Source organism: Oncorhynchus kisutch, linkage group LG1 (genome assembly GCF_002021735.2).
Source record: "Oncorhynchus kisutch isolate 150728-3 linkage group LG1, Okis_V2, whole genome shotgun sequence".
Taxonomy (NCBI): Eukaryota; Metazoa; Chordata; class Actinopteri; order Salmoniformes; family Salmonidae; genus Oncorhynchus; species Oncorhynchus kisutch.
In genome coordinates, this window is record NC_034174.2 from 69,019,728 (window position 1) to 69,046,817 (window position 27,090).

At 41.6% G+C, this 27,090-nt stretch overlaps 1 protein-coding gene across 1 annotated transcript in view; it reads right to left on the minus strand.

Annotated features, from left to right (window-relative positions):
• Positions 1–254: 254 nt before the first annotated feature.
• The window catches only part of LOC109908728 (VPS10 domain-containing receptor SorCS1-like), a 66,012-nt gene continuing 39,176 nt past the window's right edge, over positions 255–27,090 (minus strand). Inside the window, exons 6-8 of the mRNA XM_020507790.1 lie at positions 7,505–7,612; positions 6,041–6,213; positions 255–442 (exon numbers count right to left, since the gene is read on the minus strand). Coding sequence (XP_020363379.1) covers positions 255–442; positions 6,041–6,213; positions 7,505–7,612 — 469 coding nt within the window. The remainder of the gene's footprint in view (positions 443–6,040; positions 6,214–7,504; positions 7,613–27,090) is intronic.

Genomic DNA, 27,090 nt, shown 5'->3' on the forward strand with positions numbered 1-27,090 from the left:
CCGCACACCTGGTTTACATCCCCTGATTACTTTACATGTGTATTATCCTCTGTTCCCCCCATGTCTGTGGTTTTGTTAGTTTAGATTCGTGTGTGACGCTACAGGCTAGTTTTGCGCAGGGTATTGTTTGTAACCCGTGGTTTTGATACTTGTACCTATTTGTGTAATTTCTGCACTCGATTTTTCCTTGGGCCAGAGTGTTGTGATGGAGTTGCGTCCGGCTGTTTTCCTCTGCCTGAATAAATTGTGGCTGTTCACTCATCTCTGCTCTCCTGCACCTGACATCCTTCGACCAGTTGCGCATACGCTGACACTATGTGCAACTCACCCTGTGCCGATGAGGTACTTCTGTCCTTGGCTGCAGCTCCTTGATATGACAGCTGGGTTGAACCAGAATGCTGGTAGACAGTTCCCTTCTCTACGCCGTTCATAGCTATAATCACTATAACAAATCACATACAGAATGTGATCAATATCAACACTTTACCTCTACCTACTGTATATGTACATATCTACCTCAATTACCTCATACCCCTGCATGTCAAATCAGTAAAGGTACCCCATGTATATAGCCAAGTTATCGTTACTCATTACGTATTTATTATTATTGTTCTACATTTTACTCTCTGCATTGTTGGAAAGGGCCCTTAATTAAGCATTTCACTGTTAGTGTCACGCCCTGACCTTAGAGAGACGTTTTATTTCCAATATTTGGTTAGGTCAGGGTGCGATTTGGGTGGGCATTCTATGTTGTCTATTTCTTTGTTTTTGGCCGAGTATGGTTCCCAATCAGAGGCAGCTGTCTATCGTTGTCTCTGATTGGGGATCATACTTAGGCAGCCCTTTTTCCCACTTTCTGTTGTGGGATCTTGTCTTTGTTTGTTGCATGGGTTGCATTCCTAAGCTTTTCGTTCGTTGAGTTGTTCATAGTTTTTTTGGTGAACATTTATATATTAAAGTAAATATGCCTACCACGCTGCTCCTTGGCCTCATGCGAACGCCGGACGTTACAGTTAGTTTACACCTGCTGTTTACGAAGCGTGTGATAAATACAATTTGATATGATTTCTATCGAAAGGACATACAGTATTACTGTGTTATATGTTATGGCTTCTCTTTTCTATCCCTTCAGCACAATACTTATAATTGTCATGACAGATTTCCTCCTCCTTTGAAGAGGAGGTGTAGCAAGGATTGGACCAATATGCAGCGTGGTAGGTGTCCATGTTATTTAATAAGAAAACTCAACATGAACACAAATACAAAATAACAAATTGAACTGGCAACGAAACAGTCCCGTGTGGCACAGACAAAGGAAACAATCACCCACAAAATACCCAAAGAACATGGCTGCCTAAATATGGTTCCCAATCCGAGACAATGATAAACACCTGCCTCTAATTGAGAACCAATCTAGGCAACCATAGACTTACATAAACACCTAGACTAGAAAACACCCCATAAACATACAAAACCCCTAGACCAGACCAAACACATAAATCCCCCATGTCACACCCTGACCTAACCAAAATAATAAAGAAAACAAAGATAACTAAGGCCAGGGCGTGACAATAATAGCAATTGTTTGCACTGCAATGCATCATTATTATATATTGATCATCAGAGGTAGGAAGACTGAGCCCTGGGGGACACCATGTCAATACAGGCTGACTTCCACCGGCTGACGTTAGCTACCTCCCAATCATAAAGTGATATACATCGGGCTAAGCAGGTTAGGCAAGTGCCCATTCTAATGATGACACTGTCATTGATTGATCAATTAATTACCTAGCCTGAATTAACAGGAAGCAACCAACCCTGAGGTCCCTCTAGGAGCCTATGGCCTGTTTTGGCCTCAATGTGATTAGGAACCTCCCCCAATTTATTGACAGGCTGTCAAGTGAAGTTATGGTGTTATGGTTTGTCGGGATAATAGTTATAAGGGACCAAGTGAGTCCAATGAAGGTACAGTGTCCAGTTAAGGACATTACAGCACCACTGAATCATAACTTTGGTAATGTATTGATTCCATTTCTTTCCAGTAGGTCAAACAAAAGTATGGTGTCCAGTTTAGTACATTATAGCCGTGCAGACTCCCAGGGTGTTTTGGTTACATATTAATACTAATCTCTCCTCACTTATTATTAAAAGAATATATCAAGTGTGATATCTATGTGTATACACTGAACAGAAATATAAGCAACTGAAATTAAATATTACAAAAATGTCCATAGATACAAAAAGATGATTTATCTCAAATTGTGTGCACAATTTGAGAGCATTTCTCCTTTGCAAAATGAATCCATCCACCTGACAGGTATGGCATATCAAGAAGCTGATTAAACAGCATGATAATTACACAAGTGCACCTTGTGATGTGGACAATAAAAGGCCACTCTTAAATGTGCAGTTTTGTCTCACAACATAAAGCCACAGATGTCTCAAGTTTTGAGGAATCGTGGAATTGGCATGTTGGCTGCAGGAATGTCCACCAGAGCTGTTGCCAGAGAATTTAATGTTAATTTCTCTACCATAAGCGAACTCCAGCATCGTTTAAGAGAATTTGGAAGTACGTCCAACCGGCCTCACAACGTCAGGTTTTCTGCTGTCAACGTTGTGAACAGAGTGCCTCATGGTGGCTGTGGGGTTATGGTGTGGGAAGGCATAAGCTACAGACAACAAACACAAGTCCATTTTATCGATGGCAATTTGAATACACAGAAATAGCATGACAAGATCCTGAAGCCCATTGTGAGGCCCATTTCATTTTAAGGTATCTGTGACCAACAGATGCATATCTGTATTCCCAGTCATGTGAAATCCATAGATTAGGGTCTAATCATTTTTTTTTCAATTGAATGATTTCCTCATATGAACTGTAACTCAGTAAAATCTTTGAAATTGTTGCATGTTGCATTGATATTTTTGTTCAGTATCAGTATTTCTGTCTAGTCAATATCCCACTTTGGAATCAACCCGTGGACCTTTTGTTCACAGAACAAAAGGCCGCTGCATTGTCACCCTGTTACACAATAAGTAAACATTTCAGCCCTTGACTTTTGTGTATACTTCAAAGTCAATTAAAAGTTGTATTGTTATTCACTCTGAACGTTCCTCAAAGAGATAGTTTTCGTATTTTTTAATTTCAATGTCTATCACCAGAGAGAGAGAGAGATAGAGAGAGAGATCACTGGAGACTAATGGATTCTAATTAAAACTCATAGTCTGACCTGACACCGCTGCCATTTAAATACAAATGTATCATTGCTTTTCTCTTCCCTCCGTTTGAGGATATAAACAACAACAATCTACATTCCTATTAACAGCTCTCATCTTCTCTACCTTATTTTAAACATAGAAAAACGAGCTCAGCCGAGAGACAGACGTTAGGAGCAAATTGCGTTAAATGGTCCCCAACCATATCTGATAATTGGAGCACTGACAACGAAAATGAACTAAATGAATGGGATCCTGAAATAGTGTATTAAATTCAAAATTGGCTTAAATGGGACAACATACACAAAGCATCATACAACACGTATGGACATTATGGACAATGAACTTCTGTTTATCTACTCATGTTTAGATTTGAAAAATAAATACTTTGTGATAAAAGATGTGCTCGGACATGTGTCATATTACACTGCAATTGTGAGTTATTATACTAGTATACTATAAGTACCATTCAAAGTCGTGGGCCCGACAGATACACGACCTAGCAGAGAGGACTTTGGCGTAGTCTTTTCACAGCATGCAATAGTTTCCTGCTCTGCGTTTCATATAGATCTGTTTCTGGCCCATCACACACGGCTCGCCATGTGAAACACATACATATGGGATTACAGTATGTCATTTTCAAATGTCAAATTAGCATAGAACAGCAAGTCAAACCATTCCTATGTTAACCTATTGAGCTTATTGGAATGACCCAAACACTGTAAGTACACTGTATCTAGCATTTAAAAACATTGCTACGCTGAGGAAAATGGGGGAGGGTCATGCTTTTTCAATTTCAGTCAGGAGGAGGTTTTAGTATTTTTTTGTTTAGTCCAGGGGAGGTTCAGGTAATTTGGAATCGATTCAATATCGTATTGCTCAGGGATTGAGACTTAACGGCTTATTATACTGAGTGCCCGATGCTGCCCTTCATCCCTGATTCTCTGCTTGGCGCGCAATATCAAGTGCCACTACTGTGGTCTCAATAAAATGATCCATAGACTATACTATATGCTATAAGCCTAGGCTATATGAAGAGTATGCTAGGAGAAGCACAGGGCAAAGTTATATTTCTTAGAAAATGTACTTCCCTCCTGAGTTTTTGAGCTGCTGGGATGGTGTATAAAAAACTAGGTTAAACTGCATTACACACTGCAATGGATAGGCGTTCCCAATCATGAGCCCCGGCTAGCCCTGCTCTTGCTGATGTAAACCCTTTTGTGCTGCCTAACAAATGACTGTGCTGTGTCAGGTGGCCCCTTAAGAGGCGGGTCAAAGGCTTCTTCCGGATTTGTCCAAAAAATGATATATCGCACGGACTAGGCCTACTGATGCCCTTTTCAGTTTGAGAACGCAAAGATTAAAAGGAGGAGCAGAGGTAAGCTTGCTACTGATATAATTGATTTTAATAAAACTATATATTTTGTTGCTCATAATGAACCTATTTAGCAGAGTTATTGACTTCACGTTAAGCCATATTCAAGCAATTTACATAACCTAAATTACTATGTAGCAGCAGCAGTTTAGTTTGCTTTAGGCTATTAACAACAAAAGAGTTTTGTGTTGGAGCCTATTTCTTCCTATTCAAGAAAGAAGAGATAGGCCTACTTGTTTGACAGATGAAATTATAGTCTACCTTTCATGGACATTGTCAGCCATTTCCTTCAGTCACCATACACTCCTTAAATATCTCAGTGTCAGTGGAGAGCTTGGTATGTTAAAGTTAAAACCAGGGCTCGATTTTCAGGGGGTATTTTGAGGGTATTGTGGCATTTGTTAAAGAAAATGGCTAAAAGCATAGGCCTAACACCTTGTTAGCTTGTTATTTTTTATTACATAAAGCGATCTATAACAACGCTTTAGTCCGCAAACCAGCAGTAAAATGCTGGGGGAGGACGGGACTACAATGCATATGGGATATCTTTTGGTTTGTCTATTTGACATTCAGAGGCTGCACTACAACATTCTAAAGTCGATGAGACAAAAAATGTAGTGATTTAATTGACGTTCTACATTCCAACAGGCTACAACATACTAACTCTAAAATCAGTCAGCAGCAAGCCAGGCAGCCTAAAAAGGAACAATAATGTATTATTGTTATATTATTATTATTTCCAGGCCTGCCATTTAAGGAATCAATTGAGAAACATTTGTGACACGCTACAAGCTGGCAGGGATGCTCAGCATAAAAAAAACACATAAACAGTACTTCAACAACATTTGTTGGTAGTTAGAATTAAATAGAAACACAAGTTTGGCCAGTCTTTGGTTTGAGGATTAGGCTGTGAGCTATGGATGCCTACTTTGTTAATTGAGCCTTTTTTAACCTTTATTTAACTAGGCAAGTCAGTTAAGAACAAATTCATATTTTCAATGACAGCCTACCAGCTGATAAAGGTCCTAGGAAGAGTGGTTTAACTGCCTGTTCAGAGGCAGAGTGACAGATTTGCACCTTGTCAGCTTGGGGATTTGAACTTGCAACCTTTCGGTTGCTACTCTAACCACTAGGCTACCCTGCTAACTCAGCAGAAGCCTAGCAGATGCTCTTATATGCCTATGCCCTAATCCCAGCCAACACAAATCTGTTTTGTAACAACAATATCATGGAATAAAATAGAACATTCTAAGTGCATGTAGGCCTACGTGATGATATGGGGCTGCTGTGTAAATTAATTGATGATCAGATACTTCGGTTGTAACTTGTTCTGTTGTGTTCACTTTTTACAGTTGATAGACAACTTTAGCGTTGTTCCATACTTAGACTATCCTCTTTTTTAACAATAGTCTGTATAGATTCATGCAGTGTTTTTATTATAATGGATACCTTTCACCCCTACCCTTTCATCACTACTCATGTCATCCCTCCATTCCTCCATCGTCCCTAGTCCTGTGATGATCTGGATCTCTGTCCCGGCCTCCACCAGCATCCCTTCCACGAACAGAGGCACCAATGAGAAGCTGTGTCTTGCCCACTGCCGCCCCTCATCAAAAATGACCCTGGAACAGAGTCACAACACAATAATACATTGAATGAATGCCCCAAATGCCACACAAGACCTATAGGGCTCTGGTAGTGTAGGCTACTAAAGTAGTGTAGGCTACTAGTAAATAGGGTGTCATATGGGATGCAACAAATCCTATCCCATACACTACATGACCAAAAGTATGTGGACACCTGCTCGTCGAACATTTCATTCCAAAATCTTGGACATTACTATGGAATTGGTCCCCCTTTGGTCCCCCTCCAATCTTCTGGGCTTTCCAGGAGATGTTGGAACATTGCTGCGGGGATTTGCTTCAATTCAGCCACAAGAGCATTAGTGAGGTCGGGTATTGATGTTGGGCAATTAGGCCTGTTTATGTTTTCAAGCGTTCAGGGATGGTCGGGTAAAAATATATCTTACTGAAGGTTGGGCCAACCATTTTCATTTCAGATAGGTCCGATTTTCTCCAGGTAACCCTCATTAACTACTATGTAAATACGTTGGTATTATGTAATCAGGCCACATATTGATACGTTGGACCTACTTCCTGTTGAAGAGGTCTTACCTTATTGTGAAGGTGCCACGTCTGAAAGTCTCCTTCTGTATATATCCTGTTGAAGATTGACTCGAACCTATGGCTAATGTGTCTGAAAAACCTTGAATAACCAAAGTGAGATACACTGTTCCTTCACAATGAACATGGCAACTGGATGGATACACAAGTTAATATAACTCGACAGGGGTGGTTAGCGCCACAAGTTTTCAACAATTACCTCAAGTCTATGTGTAATTGAAAATTCCTTGTTAAATATGTCTATCAGTCCTAAGCTAACAGACTGACAACCCTTATTAATCAAACCTCATCTCCCATTTTGACGTCTGTTAATAAAAACGAGACATCAGCATTCGTTGAATAAAAATTCCTCTCTCCACCCCCTATATTCATTCCTCCCCATCCTCTCATACCTTCTCTCCAAGAAGAACAGGGTTCCCAAGAGAACGAGGAGAGAAAATACATAAATCCTCCCTTTCACCAAAAGGAACAGTCCCAAAAGAATGGAAGAAAGAAAGATTTAACACATCATATCATTTCTCTCTCCCTTCATCTCCAATAATCCCTCCCCCTTAAAAAAGAATGGGACAGTGAGTTGAAACATATCATCCCTCCATTTCTCCCCACTCCCTCTGCCTCCTCACCAAAAGGAACAGGGTCCCAAAAGAACGGAGGAGAACATCAACCCCCATCTCTAGATCATTCATCACTACTCATGTCATCCCTCCATTCCCCCATCGTCCCTAGTCACGTCATGATCTGGATCTCTATCCCGGCCTCCACCAGCATTCCTTCCATGAACAGAGGCACCAATGAGAAGCTGTGTCTGGCCCACTGCCGCCCCTCATCAAAAATTACCCTGGAACAGAGTCACAACACAATAACACATTGATATAATAACACACTAGAGATACTACTAAAGTAGTGTAGGCTACTAGTAAATAGGGTGCCATTTGGGATGCAACATATCCTATCCCATACACTACATGACCAAAAGTATGTGTACACCTGCTCGTCGAACATTTCATTCCAAAATCTTGGGCATTACTATGGAATGGGTCCCCCTCCAATATTCTGGGCTTAACACTAGATGTTGGAACATTGCTGCGGGGATTTGCTTCCATTCAGCCACAAGAGCATTAGTGAGGTCGGGTATTGATGTTGGGCAATTAGGCCTGGCTCGCAGTCAGCGTTTCAGATGGTGAAGCGTGATTCCTCACTCCAGAGAATGCGTTTCCACTGCTTCAGAGTACAATGGCGGCGAGCTTTACACCACTCCAGCCAACGCTTGGCATTGTGTATGGTGATCTTAGGCTTTTCTGACGTTGCTTCCAGAGGCAGTTTGGGACTCAGTAGTGAATGTTGCAACACTTAGCGGTCCCCTTCTGTGAGCTTGTGTGGTCTACACGTCGCGGCTGAGCCATTGTTGCTAGACATTTCCACTTCACAATAACAGCACTTTCAGTTGACCGAGGCACATCTAGCAGTGCAGAAATTCTATGAATTGACTTGATGGTAAGGTGGCATCCAATGACGGTGCCATTTTGAAAGTCACTGAGCTCTTCAGTAAGACCATTCTACTACCAATGTTTGTCTAAGGAGATTACATGGCTGTGCGCTCAATTTTATACACCTGTCAGCAATGGGTGTGACTGTAATAGCCAATTCCACTCATTTGAAGGGGTGGTCACAGACGTTTGCATATACAGTCCCTTCGGAAAGTATTCAGACCCATTGACCTTTTCAAAATGTTGTTAGGTTACAGCCTTATTCTAAAATGTATTAAATCGCCCCCCCCCCCCCCCCCCCCCCCTCATCAATCTACACACAATACCCCACATTTAAATAAGTATTCAGACCATTTACTCAGTACATTGTTGAAGCACCTTTGGCAGCGATTACAGTCTCGAGTCTTCTTGGTTATGTCGCTACAAGCATGGCACACCTGTATTTGGGGAGTTTCTCCAATTATTTTCTGTAGATCCTCTCAAGCTCTGTTAGGATGGATGGGGAGCGTCGCTGAAGTGTATTTTTCTGGTCTCTCCAGAGATGTTCGATTCGGTTCAAGTCCGGGCTCTGGCTGGGCCACTCAAAGACTTGTACTGAAGTCACTCCTGCGTTGTCTTGGCTGTGTGCTTAGGGTCATTGTCCTGAGCGCTCTGGAGCAGATTTTCAACAAGGATCTCTCTGTACTTTGCGCTGTTCATCTTTGCCTCGATCCTGACTGGTCTCCTAGTCCCTGCCTCTGAAAAACATCTCCACAGCATAATGCTGCCACTACCATGCTTCAAGGGTAGGGATGGTGCCAGGTTTCCTCCAGATGTGACTCTTGGCATTCAGGCCAAAGAGTTTAATCTTGGTTTCATTTGACCAGGGAATCTTGTTTATCATGGTCTGAGAGTCTTTAGGTGCATTTTGGAAAACTCCAAGCAGGCTGCCATGTGCCTTTTACTGAGGAGTGGCTTCCATCTGGCCACTCTACCATAAAGGCCTGATTGCTGGAGTGATGGAGTGATGTGTCCTTCTGGAAGGTTCTCCCATCTCCACAGAGGAACTCTAGATCTCTGTCAGAGTGACCATCGGGTTGTTGGTCACCTCCCTTCCTTCTTCCCCGATTGCTCAGTTTGGCCGGGTGGCCAGCTTTAGGAAGAGTCTTGGTGGTTCCAAACTTCTTCCATTTAATAATGATGGAGGCCACTGTGTTCTTGGGACAATCAATGCTGCAGGCATTTATTGTTTGGTACCCTTCCCCAGATCTGTTGCCCGACACAATCCTGTTTCGGAGCTCTACGGACAATTGAGCTCAATTTCGAGTCTCATAGCAAAAAGTCTGAATACTTATGTAAATATCAAATCAAAATCAAATAAAACTTTATTTGTCACATGCGCCGAATACAAAATGTACAAATACAACAACCTTACTGTGACATTCTTACTTACAATCCCTTAACCAACAGTGCAGTTCAAGAAGAGTTTAGAAAATATTTACCAAATAAGCTAAAGTAAAACATTATAAAAAGTAACCCAAAAACATAACAATAACGGGGCTATATACAGGGGGTAGTCAGTGTGTGGGTCAGTGTGTGGGGGTACAGGTTAGAGGTAATTTGTACATGTAGGTAGGGGTGAAGTGACTATGCATAGATAATAAACAGCAAGTAGCAGCAGTGTACAAAACAAATGGAGGCGGGGGGGGGGGGGGGGTGTAATATTCCGGCGGCCATTTCATTAATTGTTCAGCAGTCTTATGGCTTGGGGGTAGAAGCTGTTAAGGAACCTTTTGGTCCAAGACTTGGCGCTCCGGTACTGCCTGCCGTGACTTGGGTGACTGGAGTCTCTGACAATTTTATGGGCTTTCCTCTGACACGCCTATTATATAGGTCTTGGATTGCAGGAAGCTTGGCCCTAGTGATGTACATACACACGTCTTAAAGAAAAACTAACAGGTCTGTGAGAGCCGGAATTCTTACTGGTTGGTAGGTGATCAAATACTTATGTCATGCAATAAAATGCAAATTAATTACTTAAAAATAATACAATGTGATTTTCTGGATTTTTGTTTAGATTCCGTCTCTCACAGTTGAAGTGTACCTATGATAAACAATTACAGATCTCTACATGCTTTGTAAGTAGGAAAACCTGCAAAATTGGCAGTGTATCAAATACTTGTTCTGCCCGCTGTAGGTGTTCCTTTTGTTCAGATGGGAAAGGGCAGTGTGGGTTGCGATTAAAATTGTTGGGGCAACATGCGAATTGGAATTGGTCTAGGGTATCCGGGGGAGGATGCTGTTGATGTGAGCCATGACCAGCCTTTCAAAGCACTTCATGGCTACTGACGTGCGTGCTACAGCGCGGTAGTCATTTAGGCAGGTTAGTTTCGCTTCCTTGGGCACAGGGACCATGGTGGTCTGCTTGAAACATGTAGGTATTACAGACTCAGTCAGGGAGAGGTTGAAAATGTAGGTTAATGAGATTGTCTTCACATTTTACAGTAGAAAAAGTCGATATACATTTTGTGCAAATAAGGTAAGATAAGGGATATAAGGCAATAAATAGGCCATTACAATATAGCAATTATCCACTGGAGTGATAGATGTGTAGAAGATCAATGTGCAAGTAGAGATACTGGGGTGCAAAGGAGCAAGATAAATAATTAAAACAGTATGGGGATGAGGTAGTTGGATGGGCTATTTACAGATGGGCTATGTGTACAGGTGCAGTGATCTGTGAGCTGCTCTGACAGCTGGTGCTTAAAGTTAGTGAGAGAGATATGAGTCTCCAGCTTCAGTGATTTTTGCAGTTTGTTCCAGTCATTGGCAGCAGAGAACTGGAAGGAAATGCGGCCAAAGGAGGAATTGGCTTTGGGGCTGACCAGTGAAATACTGGGCAGCTCGTGTCTGGGTTTCCCTTTGTAGTCCGTAATAGTTTTCAAGACCTGCCACATCCGAAGCGTCAGAGCCGGTGTCGTAGGATTCAATCTTAATCCTGTATTGACGCTTTGCTTGTTTGATGGTTCATCTGAGGGCGTAGTGGGATGTCTTATAGGTGTCCGGATTAATGACCCGCTACTTGAAAGGTATATCTGTTTGTAATTCTTTTCAAAATTGTCTAAAAAACCTGTTTTGTCAATATTGGGTATTGTGTGTAGATTGCTCAGGATTTGTATTTATTTAATCCATTATAGAATAAGGCTGTAAAGTAACAAAATGTGGAAAAAGTCAAGGGGTCAGAATACTTTCCGAAGGCACTGTGTAGTGTAACTCTGAGTAGGAGTGCTGATCTAGGATCAGTTTGGTCTTTTGAATGAGATTACACGGACCGGGGGATCTGATCTTAGATCAACATTCCTACTCTGAATACGCGCCCTAATGCTCTCAATTACAGTGTGTCAACTGGGTTCATGGAAGATCAGCGGAGTGAATAAACTCCATAGACAGTCAGCTGCTGAATCTCAGGTTGGGTCTTATTGACTACAGTTAACACATGTTCTGCTGAATAGAAGAATAAAAAACATAACACTCTCCGACTATCAAAGCGTGGAGGCATAACAACTTGACGAGGAAACACAATGTCATGGGTCTTGGGTTTACATACAGTCTACAGCGAGGTGGTGTAGAAAGAAAAAACACGACACACAAAACAAAACAAACCAGAATACAACTGTTTCATGTTCTAATGAGTACAAAAACAGGGGCGGAGAGGTGGGGGGAGAGAAATGAAAAACATAAAAAGAGATTGGGAAACTTTCATCCTCCGGGCCTGTTCTCTATTGATACTGACAGCTCATCAACATCATTTCAGATGTGAGAACACTGGAGTACTGTGTGTGACAAGGTTGTGAACAACACTCAACAAGGCAGAGTCTTGCACTAGGATACAAGAAGCAGTAGACATCAGACTGGAGAGAGAGAGAGTCAAACTGTCTTCCTACGATAACCCATCCAGGATAAAGTGTGATGGGGGGAAACCTGACGACTGCGCTTTAAATAAGACCAATACTGCAGCAGACATTGAGGGCCCCCAGATGTATCACACTTCCTGAGGGGCCTCAGGGGCCCTTCCAGTATAAGTGGCACTAATTGGCACCACGTTTGACATCATCATAGAATCACGGCAACCCGGGATGGACGCGGCTAATGAGGCGGGAGGAGGCCCCTCCCTCCCCTGACCAGACGTGTCAATCACAGCGGTAATTATTTATCATCCCCCACACCTATCCTTCTATCCATTGGTGGAAAAAGTACCCAATTGTCTTACTTGAGTAAAAGTAAAGATACCCTAATAGAAAATGACTCAAGTTAAAGTAAAAGTCACCCAGTAAAATATGACTTGAGTAAAAGTCTAAAAGTATCTGGTTTTCATTTCAAATTCCTTATATAAAGAAAACAAGATGACATCATTTTCTTATTTTGCTCCATCACTTGGACATAATTTACAAATGAAGCATGTGTTTAGTGAGTCCGCCAGTTCAGAGGCAGTAGGGATGACCAGGGATGTTATCTTGATAATTGTGTGAATAAGACCATTTTCCTGTCCTGCTAAGCATTCAAAATGTAACAAGTACTTTTGGATGTCAGGGAAAATGTATGTATTAAGAAATGAATAATACATTACGAATGTAGTGAAGTAAAAGTTAATGTTTTCAACAATGTAAATAGTAAAGTAAAGTACAAATACCCCCCAAAATTACTTAAGTAGTACTTTCAATTATTTTCACTTAAAACTTCTTCTGGATCGTAAAGTACCCTGTGGGACGTTGAGCTAATGTAGGCTAATGTAATTAGCATGAGGTTGTAAGTAGCAAGAAAATGTATCAGGACATAGTATCTGATATTGGCAGAATGCTTAAATTCTTGTTAATCTAACTGCACTGTCCAATTTACAGTAGCTATTACAGTGAAATAATACCATGCTATTTTTTGAGCAGAGTGCACAGTTTTAAACATGAACAGTTATTAATAAACCGATTAGACACATTTGGGCAGTCTTGATACAACATTTTGAAGAGAAATGCAATGGTCCATTGGATCAGTCTAAAACTTTGCACATACACTGCTGCCATCTAGTGGTAAAAATCTAAATTGCCGCTGGGCTGGAATAAAACATGATGGCCTTTCTCTCGTATTTCAAATAATCCCTTTCAAATGGTACCAAGAATATGCATATCCTTGCTTCAGGGCCTAAGTTACAGGCAATTAGATCTGGGTATGTCATTTTAGGGGAAAATTGAAAAAAAAGGTCAGATCCTGAAGGGTTTTTAAATACTTTACACCACTGCTTCAATCCCCTCTTACTATGATGATTGTTGGCATCAATGTCTCATTGATTATAATAGTGATATCTAGTAATATGTGTATAGCTATGTGTGGCTGTCATCCAGTAATATTACATATGGACCTACAGGTAACTGCCAAAATAAAGGAAACACTTGAGTAAATGAGGGTTCTGGTGGCTCTGTTATGGTGTGAGGTACTTTTTCCTGGCATGGTTTAGGTCCACTCAACCCCTTAGAGGGCAAGGTAAATACCAATAAGTACACAACCATTCTGAGGGATAAACTTCAACCTATGGTGATGCAGATCTATCCTGATGGGAATGGTCTCTTCCAGGATGACAATGCCCCCATCCACAGGGCATGAGTGGTCACTGAATGATTTGATGAGCATGAACATGATGTAAACCATATGCCATGGCCTTCTCAGTCACCAGATCTCAACCCAAATGAACACTTATGGGACATTCTGGAGCTGTGCCTGAGACAGCGCATTCCACCACCCTCAACAAAACACTAAATTATGGAATTGATTGTGGAAGAATGGTGTAGCATTCCTCCAATAGAGCTCCAGACACTTGTAGAATCTATGCCGAGGTGCATTGAGCTATTCTGTTGCGAGGTGGCCGAATTCCTCATTAAGATGCTTTACGTTGGTGTTTCCTTTATTTTGGAAGTTACCTGTACAGTGCCTTGCAAATGTATTCACCCCCTAGGTGTTTTTCCAATTTTGTTGCATTACAACTTGTAATTTAAATGGATTTTTATTTGAATTTCATGTAATGGACATAAACAAAATTGCCCAAATTGGTGACGTGAAATGAAAGAAATAACTTGTTTAAAAAAAATCTAAAAATTAAAAAACGGAAAGTTCTGCGTGCATATGTATTCACCCCCTTTGCTATGAAGCCCCTAAATAAGATCTGGTGCAACCAACTACCTTCAGAAGTCACATAATTAGTTCAATCAAGTCCACCTGTGTGTAGTATAAGTGTCACATGATCTGTCACATGATCTCAGTATATATAGACCTGATCTGAAAGGCCCTAGAGTTTGCAACACCAGCAAGCAATGGGCACCACGAAGCAAGCAGCACCATGAAGACCAATGAGCTCTCCAATCAGGTCAGAGACAAAGTTGTGGAGAAGTACGGCTCAAGATTGGGATATAAAAAAATATCAGAAACTTTGAACATCCCACGGAGCACCATTAAATCCATTACAAAAAAATTGAAAGAATATGGCACCATAATAAACCTGCCAAGAGAGGGCTGCCCACCAAAACTCTCAGACCAGGCAAGGAGGGCATTAATCAGAGGCAACAAAGAGACCAAAGATAAGCCTGAAGTAGCTGCAAAGCTCCATGGCGGAGATTGGAGTATATGTCCAGAGCTGGGCTTTACGGAAGAGTGGCCAGACAAAAATAAGCAAACACGTTTGGTGTACACTAAAAAGAATGTGGGAAACTCCCCAAACACATGGAAGGAGGTACTCTGGTCAGATGAGTCTAAAATTGAGCTTTTTGGCCATCAAGGAAAATTCTGTTTGGCACAAACCCAACACCTCTCATCACCCGAGAACACCATCCCCACAGTGAAGCATGGTGGTAGCATCATCATCATGCATCATGCAGCAGGGACTGGGAAACTGGTCAGAATTGAAGGAATGATGGATGGTGCTAAATACAGGGAAATTCTTGAGGGAAACTTGTTTCAGTCTTCCAGAGATTTAAGACTGGGACAGAGGTTCAACATCCAGCAGTCCAATGACCCTAAGCATACTGCTAAAGCAACACTCGAGTGGTTTAAGGGGAAACTTTTAAATGTCGTGGAATGGCCTAGTCTAAGCCCAGACCTCAATCCAATTTAGAATCTGTGTTATGACTTTAAGATTGCTGTACACCAGCAGGAACCAATCCAACTTGAAGGAGCTGGAGCAGTTTTTCCTTGTAAAATGGACAAAAATCCCAGTGGCTAGATGTGCCAAGCGCATAGATACATATCCCAATAGACTTGCAGCTGTAATTGCTGCAAAACGTGGTTCTACAAAGAATTGGCTTTGGGGGTTGAATAGTTATGCACGCTCAAGTTTTGTCTTATTTCTTGTTTGTTTCACAATAAAACCTTTTTTGCATCTTCAAAGTGGTGGTCATGTTGTGTAAATCAAATGATACAAACCCCCCAAAAATCTATTTTAATTCCAGGTTGTAAGGCAACAAAATAGTAAAAATGCCAATGGCGGTGAATACTTTCGCAAGGAACTGTATGTAGAAACATCTACGTATGTAGGCAAAACAACAATGTCCAGCACAATAGTAATATTAAATATAGACTGATGTATGCATGTGGATCCATCTACATAGACAAAACAAACAACACAACTTTCAGCACACAGCACTAGTATGGTAAACAACGAGAAACCAGACTTCCCTAAGTACTTTTTTTTCACCTTTAGTCAAACAGGTAGGCCAGTTGAGAACAAGTTCTCGTTTACAACTGCGACCTGGCCAAGATAAAGCAAAGCAGTGCAACACAAACAACAACACAGAGTTACACATGGGATAGACAAAATCTATGTCCAGTGTGTGCAAATGTGGTAAAGTTAGGGAGGTAAGGCAATAAATAGGCCATAGTGGCGAAATAATTACAATTTAGCATTAACACTGGAGTCAAAGATGTGCAGATGATGATGTGCAAGTAGAGATACAGTGGTGCAAAAGAGCAACAATAAAAAATAACAATATGGGGATGTGTAGTTGGGTGTGCTTTTACAGATGGGATGTGTACAAGTACAGTATAAGTCTCCAGCTTCAGTGATTTTTTTGCAATTCGTTCCAGTCATTGGCAGCAGAGAACTGGAAGGAAAGGTGGCCAAAGGAGGTGTTGGCTTTGGGGATGAGCAGTGAAATATACCTGCTGGAGCGCGTGCTACAGGTGGGTGCTGCTATGGTGACCAGTGAGCTGAGATAAGGCAGGGATTTACCTAGCAAAGACTTATTGATGACCTGGAACCAGTGGGTTTGGCCACGAATATGTAGCGAGGGCCAGCCAACAAGAGCATACAGGTCACAGTGGTGGGTAGTATATTAAGCCTAGGCATGCTGCTAGCAGGACATCTTCCGATGAAACTGGAGGACGCTCAATTCAAATAAATAATCATAAAAAAGTATGGATATTAAACATTTAGGAACATACAAATGTCGTATATCGGTTAAAAGCTTAAATTCTTGTTAATCTAACTGCACTGTCTGATTTAGAATAGGCTTTACAGCGAAAGCATGCCATGCGATTGTTTGAGGATTCACAGGAGTCAGGATTCATAAATTCACAAATAGCGATTAAAATATTCTCTTACTTTTTGAAAATCTTTCTCTGATTGGTCGTCCAAAGGGTCCCAGTATGTAGTGTTGTTTTATAAGATAAAATCCTTCTTTAAATCCCAAAAAGTCTGTTTAGTTGGCGCAATCGTTTTGAGTAATCCACTAGTTCAACATGCCAAGATAGGAATCCTAAAATATTCCCCTAAACTTTGTTTCAACAAGTCAAAATATGTTTCTATTTAGTCCTCAGAAACCCTAAAATGTAATTAACTTACAATAAAGGAAAGAAGTTTGTTCAATAGGAAAACAATATTAGTAGGTGCGTATCCTCTTCCCCGCACGCACATACACACATTTCCAAGTCTGGTTCCCTGTGGTAAAACGTATTATTCTTCCTCGTTTTGGAAGAAACAAGCCTGAAACATTGATCATTGAGTGCTGACACCCAGTGGAGAAAATAGGAATTGCATCCTGAGCTAGATTTCAGAATGCCCCTATAGTTTCCATTGTAAGAGCATTGGCTCTCCAAAAAAATATGGTTGGTTTTTCTTTGGACTGTCTCCTACCATATCTATTGTGTTATCGTCTCCTACATGATTTTCAACATTTCTACAAACTTCAAAGTGTCTTGTTTCAAATGGTACCAATTATATGCATATCCCGGATAAAGGTCCTAAGCAACAGGCAGATTACTTTGGGCATGTCAGTCAGGCAGAAATTGAGAAAAAAGGACCATAGCCCTCCCAAGATATGGGGCTTTGGTGACAAAACAGATAGCACTGTAATAGACTACATCCAATTTGCTGAGTAGAGTGTTGGAGGCTATTTTGTAAATGACATCACTGAAGCCAAGGATCAAATCAAATGTAATTTGTCACATACACATGGTTTGCAGATGTTAAAACCTCTACTGACTCCCCATCCCGCATGCGGGAGTGTAATCATCGCCTGACACTAACTAGCATAACACAATGGACATAAATATCCCTAGAAAATATTCCTATTCATGAAAATGACAAATGAAATATACTGAGACAGCTTAGCCTTTTGTTAATCACCCTGTCATCTCAGATTTTCAAAATATGCTTTACAGCCAAAGCTAGACAAGCATTTGTGTAAGTTTATTGATAGCCTAACATAGCATTATACCTTGCTAGCAGCAGGCAACCTTGTCACAAATCAGAAAAGCAATCAAATTAAATCGTTTACCTTTGATGAACTTCGGATGTTTTCACTCACGAGACTCCCAGGTAGATAGCCAAAGTAAAAATTTTCCAAAAATATTATTTTTGTAGGCGAAATAGCTCCGTTTGTTCTTCACGTTTAGCTGAGAAATCATCCGGAATTTGCAGTCACGAAAACGGCAAAAAATAATCCAAATTAGCTCCATAATATCGACAAACATGGCAAACGTTGTTTATAATCAATCCTCAAAGTGTTTTTCAAATATCTATTCGATAATATATCCGTCGGGACAATTCATTTTTCAGTAGGACCGATTGGAGTAATCGCTACCTCTGCATTTTATGCGAGAGTCACCCTGGGAGCCATCAGGTGACCAATTACATAATGTAGCCGCCTACGGCTATTCTTTAACATAAATGCGTAAAACTACGTCACAATTCTGTAGACACCTTGGGGAATACGCAGAAAGCGTAAGCTGGTTGATAGTACATTCACAGCTCAATAGGGACTCATTGGAACGCAGCGCTTTCATAATATGGGGCACTTCCGGATTGGATTTTTCTCAGACAATATCTTTACAGTTTTGGAAACAGTAGAGTGTTTTCTATCCAAAGCAGTCAATTATATGCATATTCTAGCATCTTGTCCTGACAAAATATCCCGTTTAAAACGGGAACGTTTTCTTCCAAAAATGAAAATACTGCCCATAGAGTCGCAACATTAATGCAAGTGTAGTGAAATGCTTGTGCTTCTAGTTCCGACAATGCAGTCATAACCAACGAGTAATCTAACCTAACAATTTCACAACAACTACCTTATACAACAAGTGTAAAGGGATGAAAAATATGTACATAAAAATATATGAATGCAAAGGCAAGATGCAGTAGATGGTATTGAGTACAGTATATAAGTATATGAGATGAGTAATGTAGGGTATGTAACATATAAAAGTGGCATCGTTTAAAGTTGCTAGTGATACATTTTTACATATATTTTTCCATTATTAAAGTGGCTGGAGTTGAGTCAGTATGTTGGCAGCAGCCATTCAATGTTAGTGGTGGCTGTTTAACAGTCTGGCCTTGAGATAGAAGCTGTTTTTCAGTCTCTCGGTCCTTGCTTTGATGCACCTGTACTGACCTCGCCTTCTGGATGATAGCGGTGTGAACAGGCAGTGGCTCGGTGGTTGTTGTCCTTGATGATATTTATGGCCTTCCTGTGACATCGGGTGTTGTAGGTGTCCTGGAGGGCAGGTAGTTTGCCCCCGGTGATGCGTTGTGCAGACCTCACTACCCTCTGGAGAGCCTTACGGTTGTGGGCGGAGCAGTTACCGTACCAGGCGGTGATACAGCCCGACAGGATGCTCTCGATTGTGCATCTGTAAAAGTTTGTGTGCTTTTGGTGACAAGCCAAATTTGTTCAGCCTCCTGAGGTTGAAGAGGCGCTGCTGCACCTTCTTCACCATGCTGTCTGTGTGGGTGGACCAATTCAGTTTGTCCGTGATGTGTACGCAGAGGAACTTAAAACTTACTACCCTCTCCACTACTGTCCCATCAATGTTTCCTGAAGTCCACTGTGGTCTCCTTTGTTTTGTTGACGTTAAGTGTGAGGTTATTTTCCTGACACCACACTCCGAGGGCCCTCACCTCCTCCCTGTAGGCTGTTCGTACATATTTTGTACACATTTAGATGAGATGTTGTTACCTACCCTCACCACCTGGGGGAGGCCCGTCAGGAAGTCCAGTACCCAGTTGCACAGGCCGGGGTTGAGACCCAGGGTACACCACAGGATGTTTTTGTGCTGGTCAAGGGCTGTCAAGTCTGGAGTGAACCAAGGGTTATATCTGTTCTTAGTTCTACATTTTTAGAATGAGGCTTGGTTATTTAAGATGGTGAGGAAGGCACTTTTAAAGAACAAACAGGCATCCTCTACTGACAGGATGAGATCAATATCCTACCAGGATATCCGGGGCAGGTCGATTAGAAAGGCCTGCTCGCTGCAGTGTTTTAGGGAGCGTTTGACAGTGATGAGGGGTGACCACGGGCCCATTATGGAGCCAGGCAATGAGGCAGTGATCACTGAGATCCTGGTTGAAGACAGCAGAGGTGTATTTAGAGGGCAAGTTGGTCAGGATGATATCTTTGAGAATGTCAATTTTTACAGATTTAGGGTTGTACCTGGAAGGTTCCTTCATAATTTGTGTGAGATTGAGGGCATCTATCTTAGATTGTAGGACGGCCGGGGTGCTAAACATATCCCAGTTTAGGTCACCTAATAGTACGAACTCTGAAGATAGATGGTGGGCAGTCAATTCACAGCTTGGGGCTGAGGGCGGTCCATAACAAGCAGCAACAGTGAGAGACTTATTTCTGGAAAGTTGGATTTAAAGAAAGTAGAAGCTCGAACTCTTTGGGCACAGACCTGGATAGTATGACAGAACTCTGCAATATATTTTAATAATTAGAACTGCCAAAGGGGGCAGAGTTATCTTGATGGAAAATGTTGTAGTTGGGAATAGAAATTTCAGATTTTTCAGACTTTGCAAGTACATCAGGGTTGGCAGAGTGTGCTAAAGCATTGAATAAAACAAATTTAGCTAGGAGGCTTCTGATGCTAACATGCGTGAAAGCAAGGCTTATACAGTTACAGAAGTCAACAAATGAGAGTGCCTGGGGAGTAGGTGTGATGCTTGGAGCTACAGGGCCTGAGTTAACCTCTACATCACCAGAGGAATAGAGGAGGAGTAGGGTAAAGGTATGCTAAAGGCTATAAGAACTTGTCGTCTAGTGTAGTGGGAACAGAGAATAAAAGGGACAGATTTCTGGACGTGATTGAATAGACTCAGGGCATAATGTACCGACAAGGGTATGGTAGTATGTGAGTACAGTGGGGGTAAACCTAGGCATTGAGTGACGATGAGAGAGCTTGCATCTCTGGAGACACCAGCTAAGCCAGGTGAGGTCTCCCCATGTGTGAGGTGTGTGACAAAAGAGCTATCTAAGGCATGTTGATCTGGACTAAGGGCTCTACAGTGAAATAAAACAACAACTAACCGAAACAGCAGAAAACAAGGCATTTTGACATTAGAGAGAGACATGGGTAGCCGAGTGATCATAGGGTCCAATGAGCAGCAATAGGTGAGTCCGGGAGCTGTTCGGTAGTCGCTACTATGCTAGGCGAGCGAGAGGCACAGCGTTCAGAAAGCTAGCGAGCCGGTGATAGCAGATTGGTCTTCGGTGACATCGCAACGGAAAAGCCTGTTGAAACCACATCGGTCGTTTACGTCGGCAGACCAGTCGTGATGGATAGGCGGGGCTCTGTGTCGGCAATAAAAGGTCCAGGTCAATTGGCAAAAGAGGTATTGATGCCCACAAATTACACCTCTTCGGCTAGCCGGGAGATGGGCCTAGCTCGAGGCTAGCTCAAGGCTAACTGGTGCTTGCTTCGGGACAGATGCGTTAGCCACTCGATTGCAGCTAGCTAGCTGCGATGATCCGGTGTAATGGCCCAGAGCTTGCGGCAGGAATCCGATGATGTGATCGAGAAAAGCAGTCCAATATGCTCTGGGTTGATATCACGCTGTGCAGGCTGGCAGGTGTTGACCGAACTAAAGGTGAAGACTGCTAGCTGTGGCTAACAGTGACTACTAGCTAGTAGCTAGTTAGCTGACTAGCTTCTGATGGAGGTTCCAGTTATAAAGTATAAAAATATCTGGTCCGTACCACATTGTGTGAGGCGGGTTGCAGGAAAGTATACTTAGATCGTAGATGGAAAGTGAGATTAAATATGTATGAAAAAACCCTGATGAGATCGACTATTTACACGGGACAAGACAAACACACGTCCGACTGCTACGCCATCTTGTACATGCACTCAGTCTCCCTGCAGACAGCCTTTTACAATCTCTCAATATGCATTGACACCTCTAGGGTAGCTGAGACGCTCACGTCCCACCAGGCCAACATCCGGTGAAACTGCAGAGAGCTAACATTTTAAATGCACCATGCGTTGTTTTAAACATTCTTGTAAATACATGTATCTTACATAATTTCAAATATTAACGTCTTATTAATCCAGCCGCTGTGTCAGATTTCAGAAAGCCGTTACTGTGAAAGCAAACATGTTATTTTCTGAGGACGACGCCATGCACACACAAGTATTACTAGCATTTTCCAACCAAGCATTAGCGTCATGAAAGTCAGAAATAACAATAAAATAAATTGCTTACCATTGAAGATCTACCTCTGTTGGCAATGCCAAGTGTCCTAACTACACAGTGAATGTTCGTTTTGTGTGATAAAATCCATTTTTATAGTCTAACACAAAACATTTGTAAACCGCTTGCGTCATGATTTCTGTCTCATTCAACTTTGGAAGATGCATTCGTGGTAATTGCACACACTAAAGAAATGTTTATCCAGTCATGGTTGGTTTCATTGCAATCCTCTGGTTGTTACTTATACACCATACTTCATGGTTCTTTTCCCGGGACACATATACCGATTTGAAGACACCAATCAATGACATCTTGCGCCCCAATGGTAGGACCGGTCTATCGTTGATTGACTATATTTTGGCCCAATGACCACTGATCATCTTGAAATCTAGCTTGGAAGATAGCCAATGAGCTGAGGTAAACGGCAATATGTAATGGTTATACGTTTGAAGACCAGCCTTTGTCGTAAACTCTGGCGCAAAATAGGTTCATTCACCATTGCAAATCTTACTTGACGGAGCTACGGGTGTTACGCATAGCAGTACATATTAAATAGCCTTTTCAACAAGTTTCTATATTTAAAATATGGCGAATAAATCAGGAAAAGCTAAAACAAAGTCTAGGGATACAGATTTATCCCAAATTATAGAGGAAATAGATAGATACGTCTTCAGGCGTATGAAGGATGGTGCCGGGGCATGGACCACAAAAAATTTCCCCATTCCAGCTGCTGTGAAGGACTACAACAAGAGCATGGGAGGTATGGACCTGTCATATGCGCTGATAGGATACCACAATGTTCTCCACAAGACCATGAAATGGTACAAGACATTTTTCTATCATTTCATTGACATTGCTGTGGTGAATGCCTTCATCCTCCAGAAGGAAATGGCTAAGAGCTGTGGACAGCCCCCCATCTCACAGCTAGCCTTCAGGGAGCTGCTCATCCAAGAGCTTGCTAGCCACAGCAAGTCCACTGTAGCACCTTCTGTCCCCTCTATCTCTGTCCCTTCTGCTCCAACCAGTGGTGTTCACCTGCCCAGATTCATCTCTGCAGGCAAGAATGTGCCTCAGGGCAAAACGGGCACAGTAGGGAGACGTCGTTGTGCCCTTTGTCACAGGAAATGCTCCATCACCAGCACCACCTGTTTAGTAAGCCTTTGCTTTACAGCAGAAATAGACTGCTATGGGCAATGGCACCAGCAGCACAATATTCTCTAGAGGACTGAGGGTCTTCACAATATTGTAAATAGAAAATATGTAATTAGTTACCCTTGTTAATTGTTTGTATTATTTTTTATATATTGTGTTTTTATTTATATTGTGTTAGAATAGCATTTATGTATTTTGTATATAGTTCTTTCCTTCAAAATGTATCACTGTACCAATTCAGCCACTTGGGTACATTTGGGTACATTTGTGTGGGACACCTGGTTGACTTCATGCTCAATGTCATGTAGCTCGCTCATTTTTGAAGTTATCTGTCCAAAACTTTGCTCAGCTATTGTTGCCATCTTATGTTCTTCATTCATCCACATCATCCTATCTGTACGTTTGGCTGTTCTTGGTCATTTGAAAGATGATGCAGCAACAATAAAAAACAGAAAGTGTATGCATATTTCCTTGTATTTTCTTCTACCAGATCTATTGTGTTATATTCTCCTACATTCAATTCACATTTTCACAAAATTCAGAGTGTTTCCTTTCAAATTATACTAAGAATATGCATATCCTTGCCTCTGGGCCTGAGCTATAGGCAGTTAGATTAGGGTATGTCTTTAGGTGGAAATTGAGAAGAAGGGGGGGATCCCCCAAAGAGGTTTTTAATGAAGATTTCTGCAATCTATTAGAAATATGGATCCACTGCTGAGTCAGGGAATCTGAGGCTCCGAATGCTGGGGAAATGGGGGGAGGGGTTAAGTGTGTTGGCAGAGAGCTAACACACACACACACACACACAGACCACTAGGCTAACAGAAAGGAGCATCATCACCATGACCATTACATTACCTAAATCATCTAGCTATCCCTCCCTCCCTCCTACCACTCATTCAAAAGCTATTTATAGCTCTGAGTAAGTAAGAATCGGGTAGTTCACATCATTGGGCTGTCATTGATTTGTAGGCCTACCACTCTGATTATTAATTCTGTTAGGATGTTCTGTAATATTCCGTGTTGAAGTTCATACCTCTGGGAAATGGATTTAATCAAAACCTAACACTAAATGGCTAAGTTTAACTCGAAAAACAGAGAAATACGTTTTGATTGAAGGAAAGATTGTCCAGGTTGAATCCAACTGACACTCAAATTATTCCCATCAGGTTAAAGGAAGAATCATTTTTTAATAACAGTATATAATTGATTTGATAGAGCAAAAGCGAGAAAGAAAGAGAATACTGACGAGAAGCAATTAATTATTTAATGAGAGCAGGGAGAAGAGTAAAAGCCTGTTGCGTTCACTCAGTCTCTCTGTTCCCTGTTGAGCTCAAAGTACTTAGTGAATGATTCCTCTCTGAGACCTTGAGGCCACTGGGCTTCTGAAGCCCACAACTCCAGGGTGTGTAACAACAATACCTGTGACTCCTACAATGTACTTTGGTCAGAGTAATATCTACTATATTTTTCAGAGGATCTCTGTCTCTTTAAAAAATATAAAATATTAAAGTGAAACTTTAAAGCGATACATACAGAAAAACTTCAGTTGACAATAGTTTGTGATTAGCACATGCACGCATACGCAGAGGATTAAACTAGTTAAAACAACATCATACTGAATGGAGAACAGGATTGGCATCATTTCAACCAGTTTTACCCACTGGGTGTGACCATCAATTTTAATACTAAACCTGTTTTTGTAAACCGTTAACAAATATGTTCGAAGGAGCAGCAGTAGACCTTTACCCCTACCTACATGTACAAGTTACCTGGACTAACCTGTACCCCTGCAAATTGAGTTGGTATCTGTATCCTATTGCTTCGTTTTTGTAAGTAAGCTTGTAAGTAAGCATTTCACGGTAAGGTCTACACCTGTTGTATTCAGCAAATGGAACAAATAAAATGTGATTAAATTTGATTTGAGTAGTAGACAGCAGAGGTGATCGTTAATGCCTGCTGACTCTGAAGATGAGACCCATATCTAACTCCTCTACCTCCCTCCATCACACCTGCCAGTGTCTGTGTGATAAACTGGGATTTCCTGGTTGACAACTCCACAGTGTTCCCCTCCCAGAGTGCAAAGAACGTGTGACCCTGGAGAACACCCTGTTGTGATCTGCAAACATCAAAGCAGTGACCCACTCCTGCAGGTTCATGCTCTACAACATCTATATATGTTACCTCACACTGGAAGCGGTGCATGTCCTAATCCAGGCAGGTGTCCTCTCCTGTCTGGACTACTGCAACTCACTGTTGGCTGGGCTCCCCGCTTGTGCCGTCAAACCCCTGCAACTTATCCAGAATGCAGCAGCCCTCCTGGTTTTCAACCTTCCCAAGTAATCTCATGTCACCCTGCTCCTCCGCACACTCCACTGGCTTCCAGTTGAAGCTCACATCCACTACAAGACCATGGTGCTTACCTATGGAACAGCCCCTCCCAACCTTCAGGCTGTGCTCAAACCCTACACCCCATACCGAGCACTCCATTCTGCCACCTCAGGTATCTTGGCCCTCCCACTCCTACAGGAGGGCAGCTCCCGCTCAGCCCAGTCCCAAGCTCTTCTCTGTCCTGGCTCTCCAATAGTGCAACCAGCTTCCCCCTGAAGCTAGTCCCTGCCCATCTTCTTCAACCCTACCTCTTCAAACAGTATCATAAATAATCCTCCTCCTCACCTTTAAAAAACACTTTACCAGCACTTGACCCCCCCCCCCCCCCAACTCTGACTCTACTGACAGCTACGTTATTGAGGAATTATGTACTTTCTATGTCTGTGGTATGTGGTTGTCCCACCTAGCTATCTTAAGATGAATGCACAAACTATAAATCACTCTGGATAAGAGCATCTGCTAAATTACTGAAATGTGAAAGTAACATTTTGTAAGGCTACAGTTATTTCTGGAGCTAAATCTTTTTGTTGAAGGGAGAAAACAAGGGGGACATTGTTGGTTACTTCAAATCAAATACAATTTTATTTGGCACATAAGCCGTACACAACAGGTGTAGACTTGAAATGCTTACCTTGAAATGCTTACTTACGAGTCCTTTCCAAACAATGCAGAGTTAAACTTGGCACCACACGTCCCGCTAGGGCACCTCCCCCCACTGCTCAACTGACACAGTAGCACACAGAACGCAAAAAATATTCTTAGAAATATTTAACCTCCACACATTAACAAGTCCAATAGCTCAAATGAAAGATAAACACCTTGTTCATCTAGCCACCAAGTCAGATTTCTAAAATGTTTTACGGCGAAAACATAGCACATATTTATGTCAAACCACCACCAAAGATAGCCATTTTGTAGAACAATAGATGCAATCACAAAAGCAGGATTAAAAGTAAAATAATTCACTAACCTTTTGAAAATCTTCATCAGATGACAGGAATAGGACATGTTATACAGTACATTTATGTTTTTTTCAATAATATGCTAATTATATCCATAAATCACGGTTTACATAGAAGGTCATGGCTAAAAAATGCTACAACAATGCCTGGAGAAATTATGGTAACTCTGCCAGATAACAGAAATACACATCATAAACGTTGACTAAATATACATGTTCTACATATACTTAGAAAGATACACTTCTTCTTAATAAAACAGCTGTGTTACATTTATTTTTAACTTTACAGATTTCGTTCACTAGGCTATAATGTGAGTCGGCGCTCAGGAATTAGCATTTTGGCT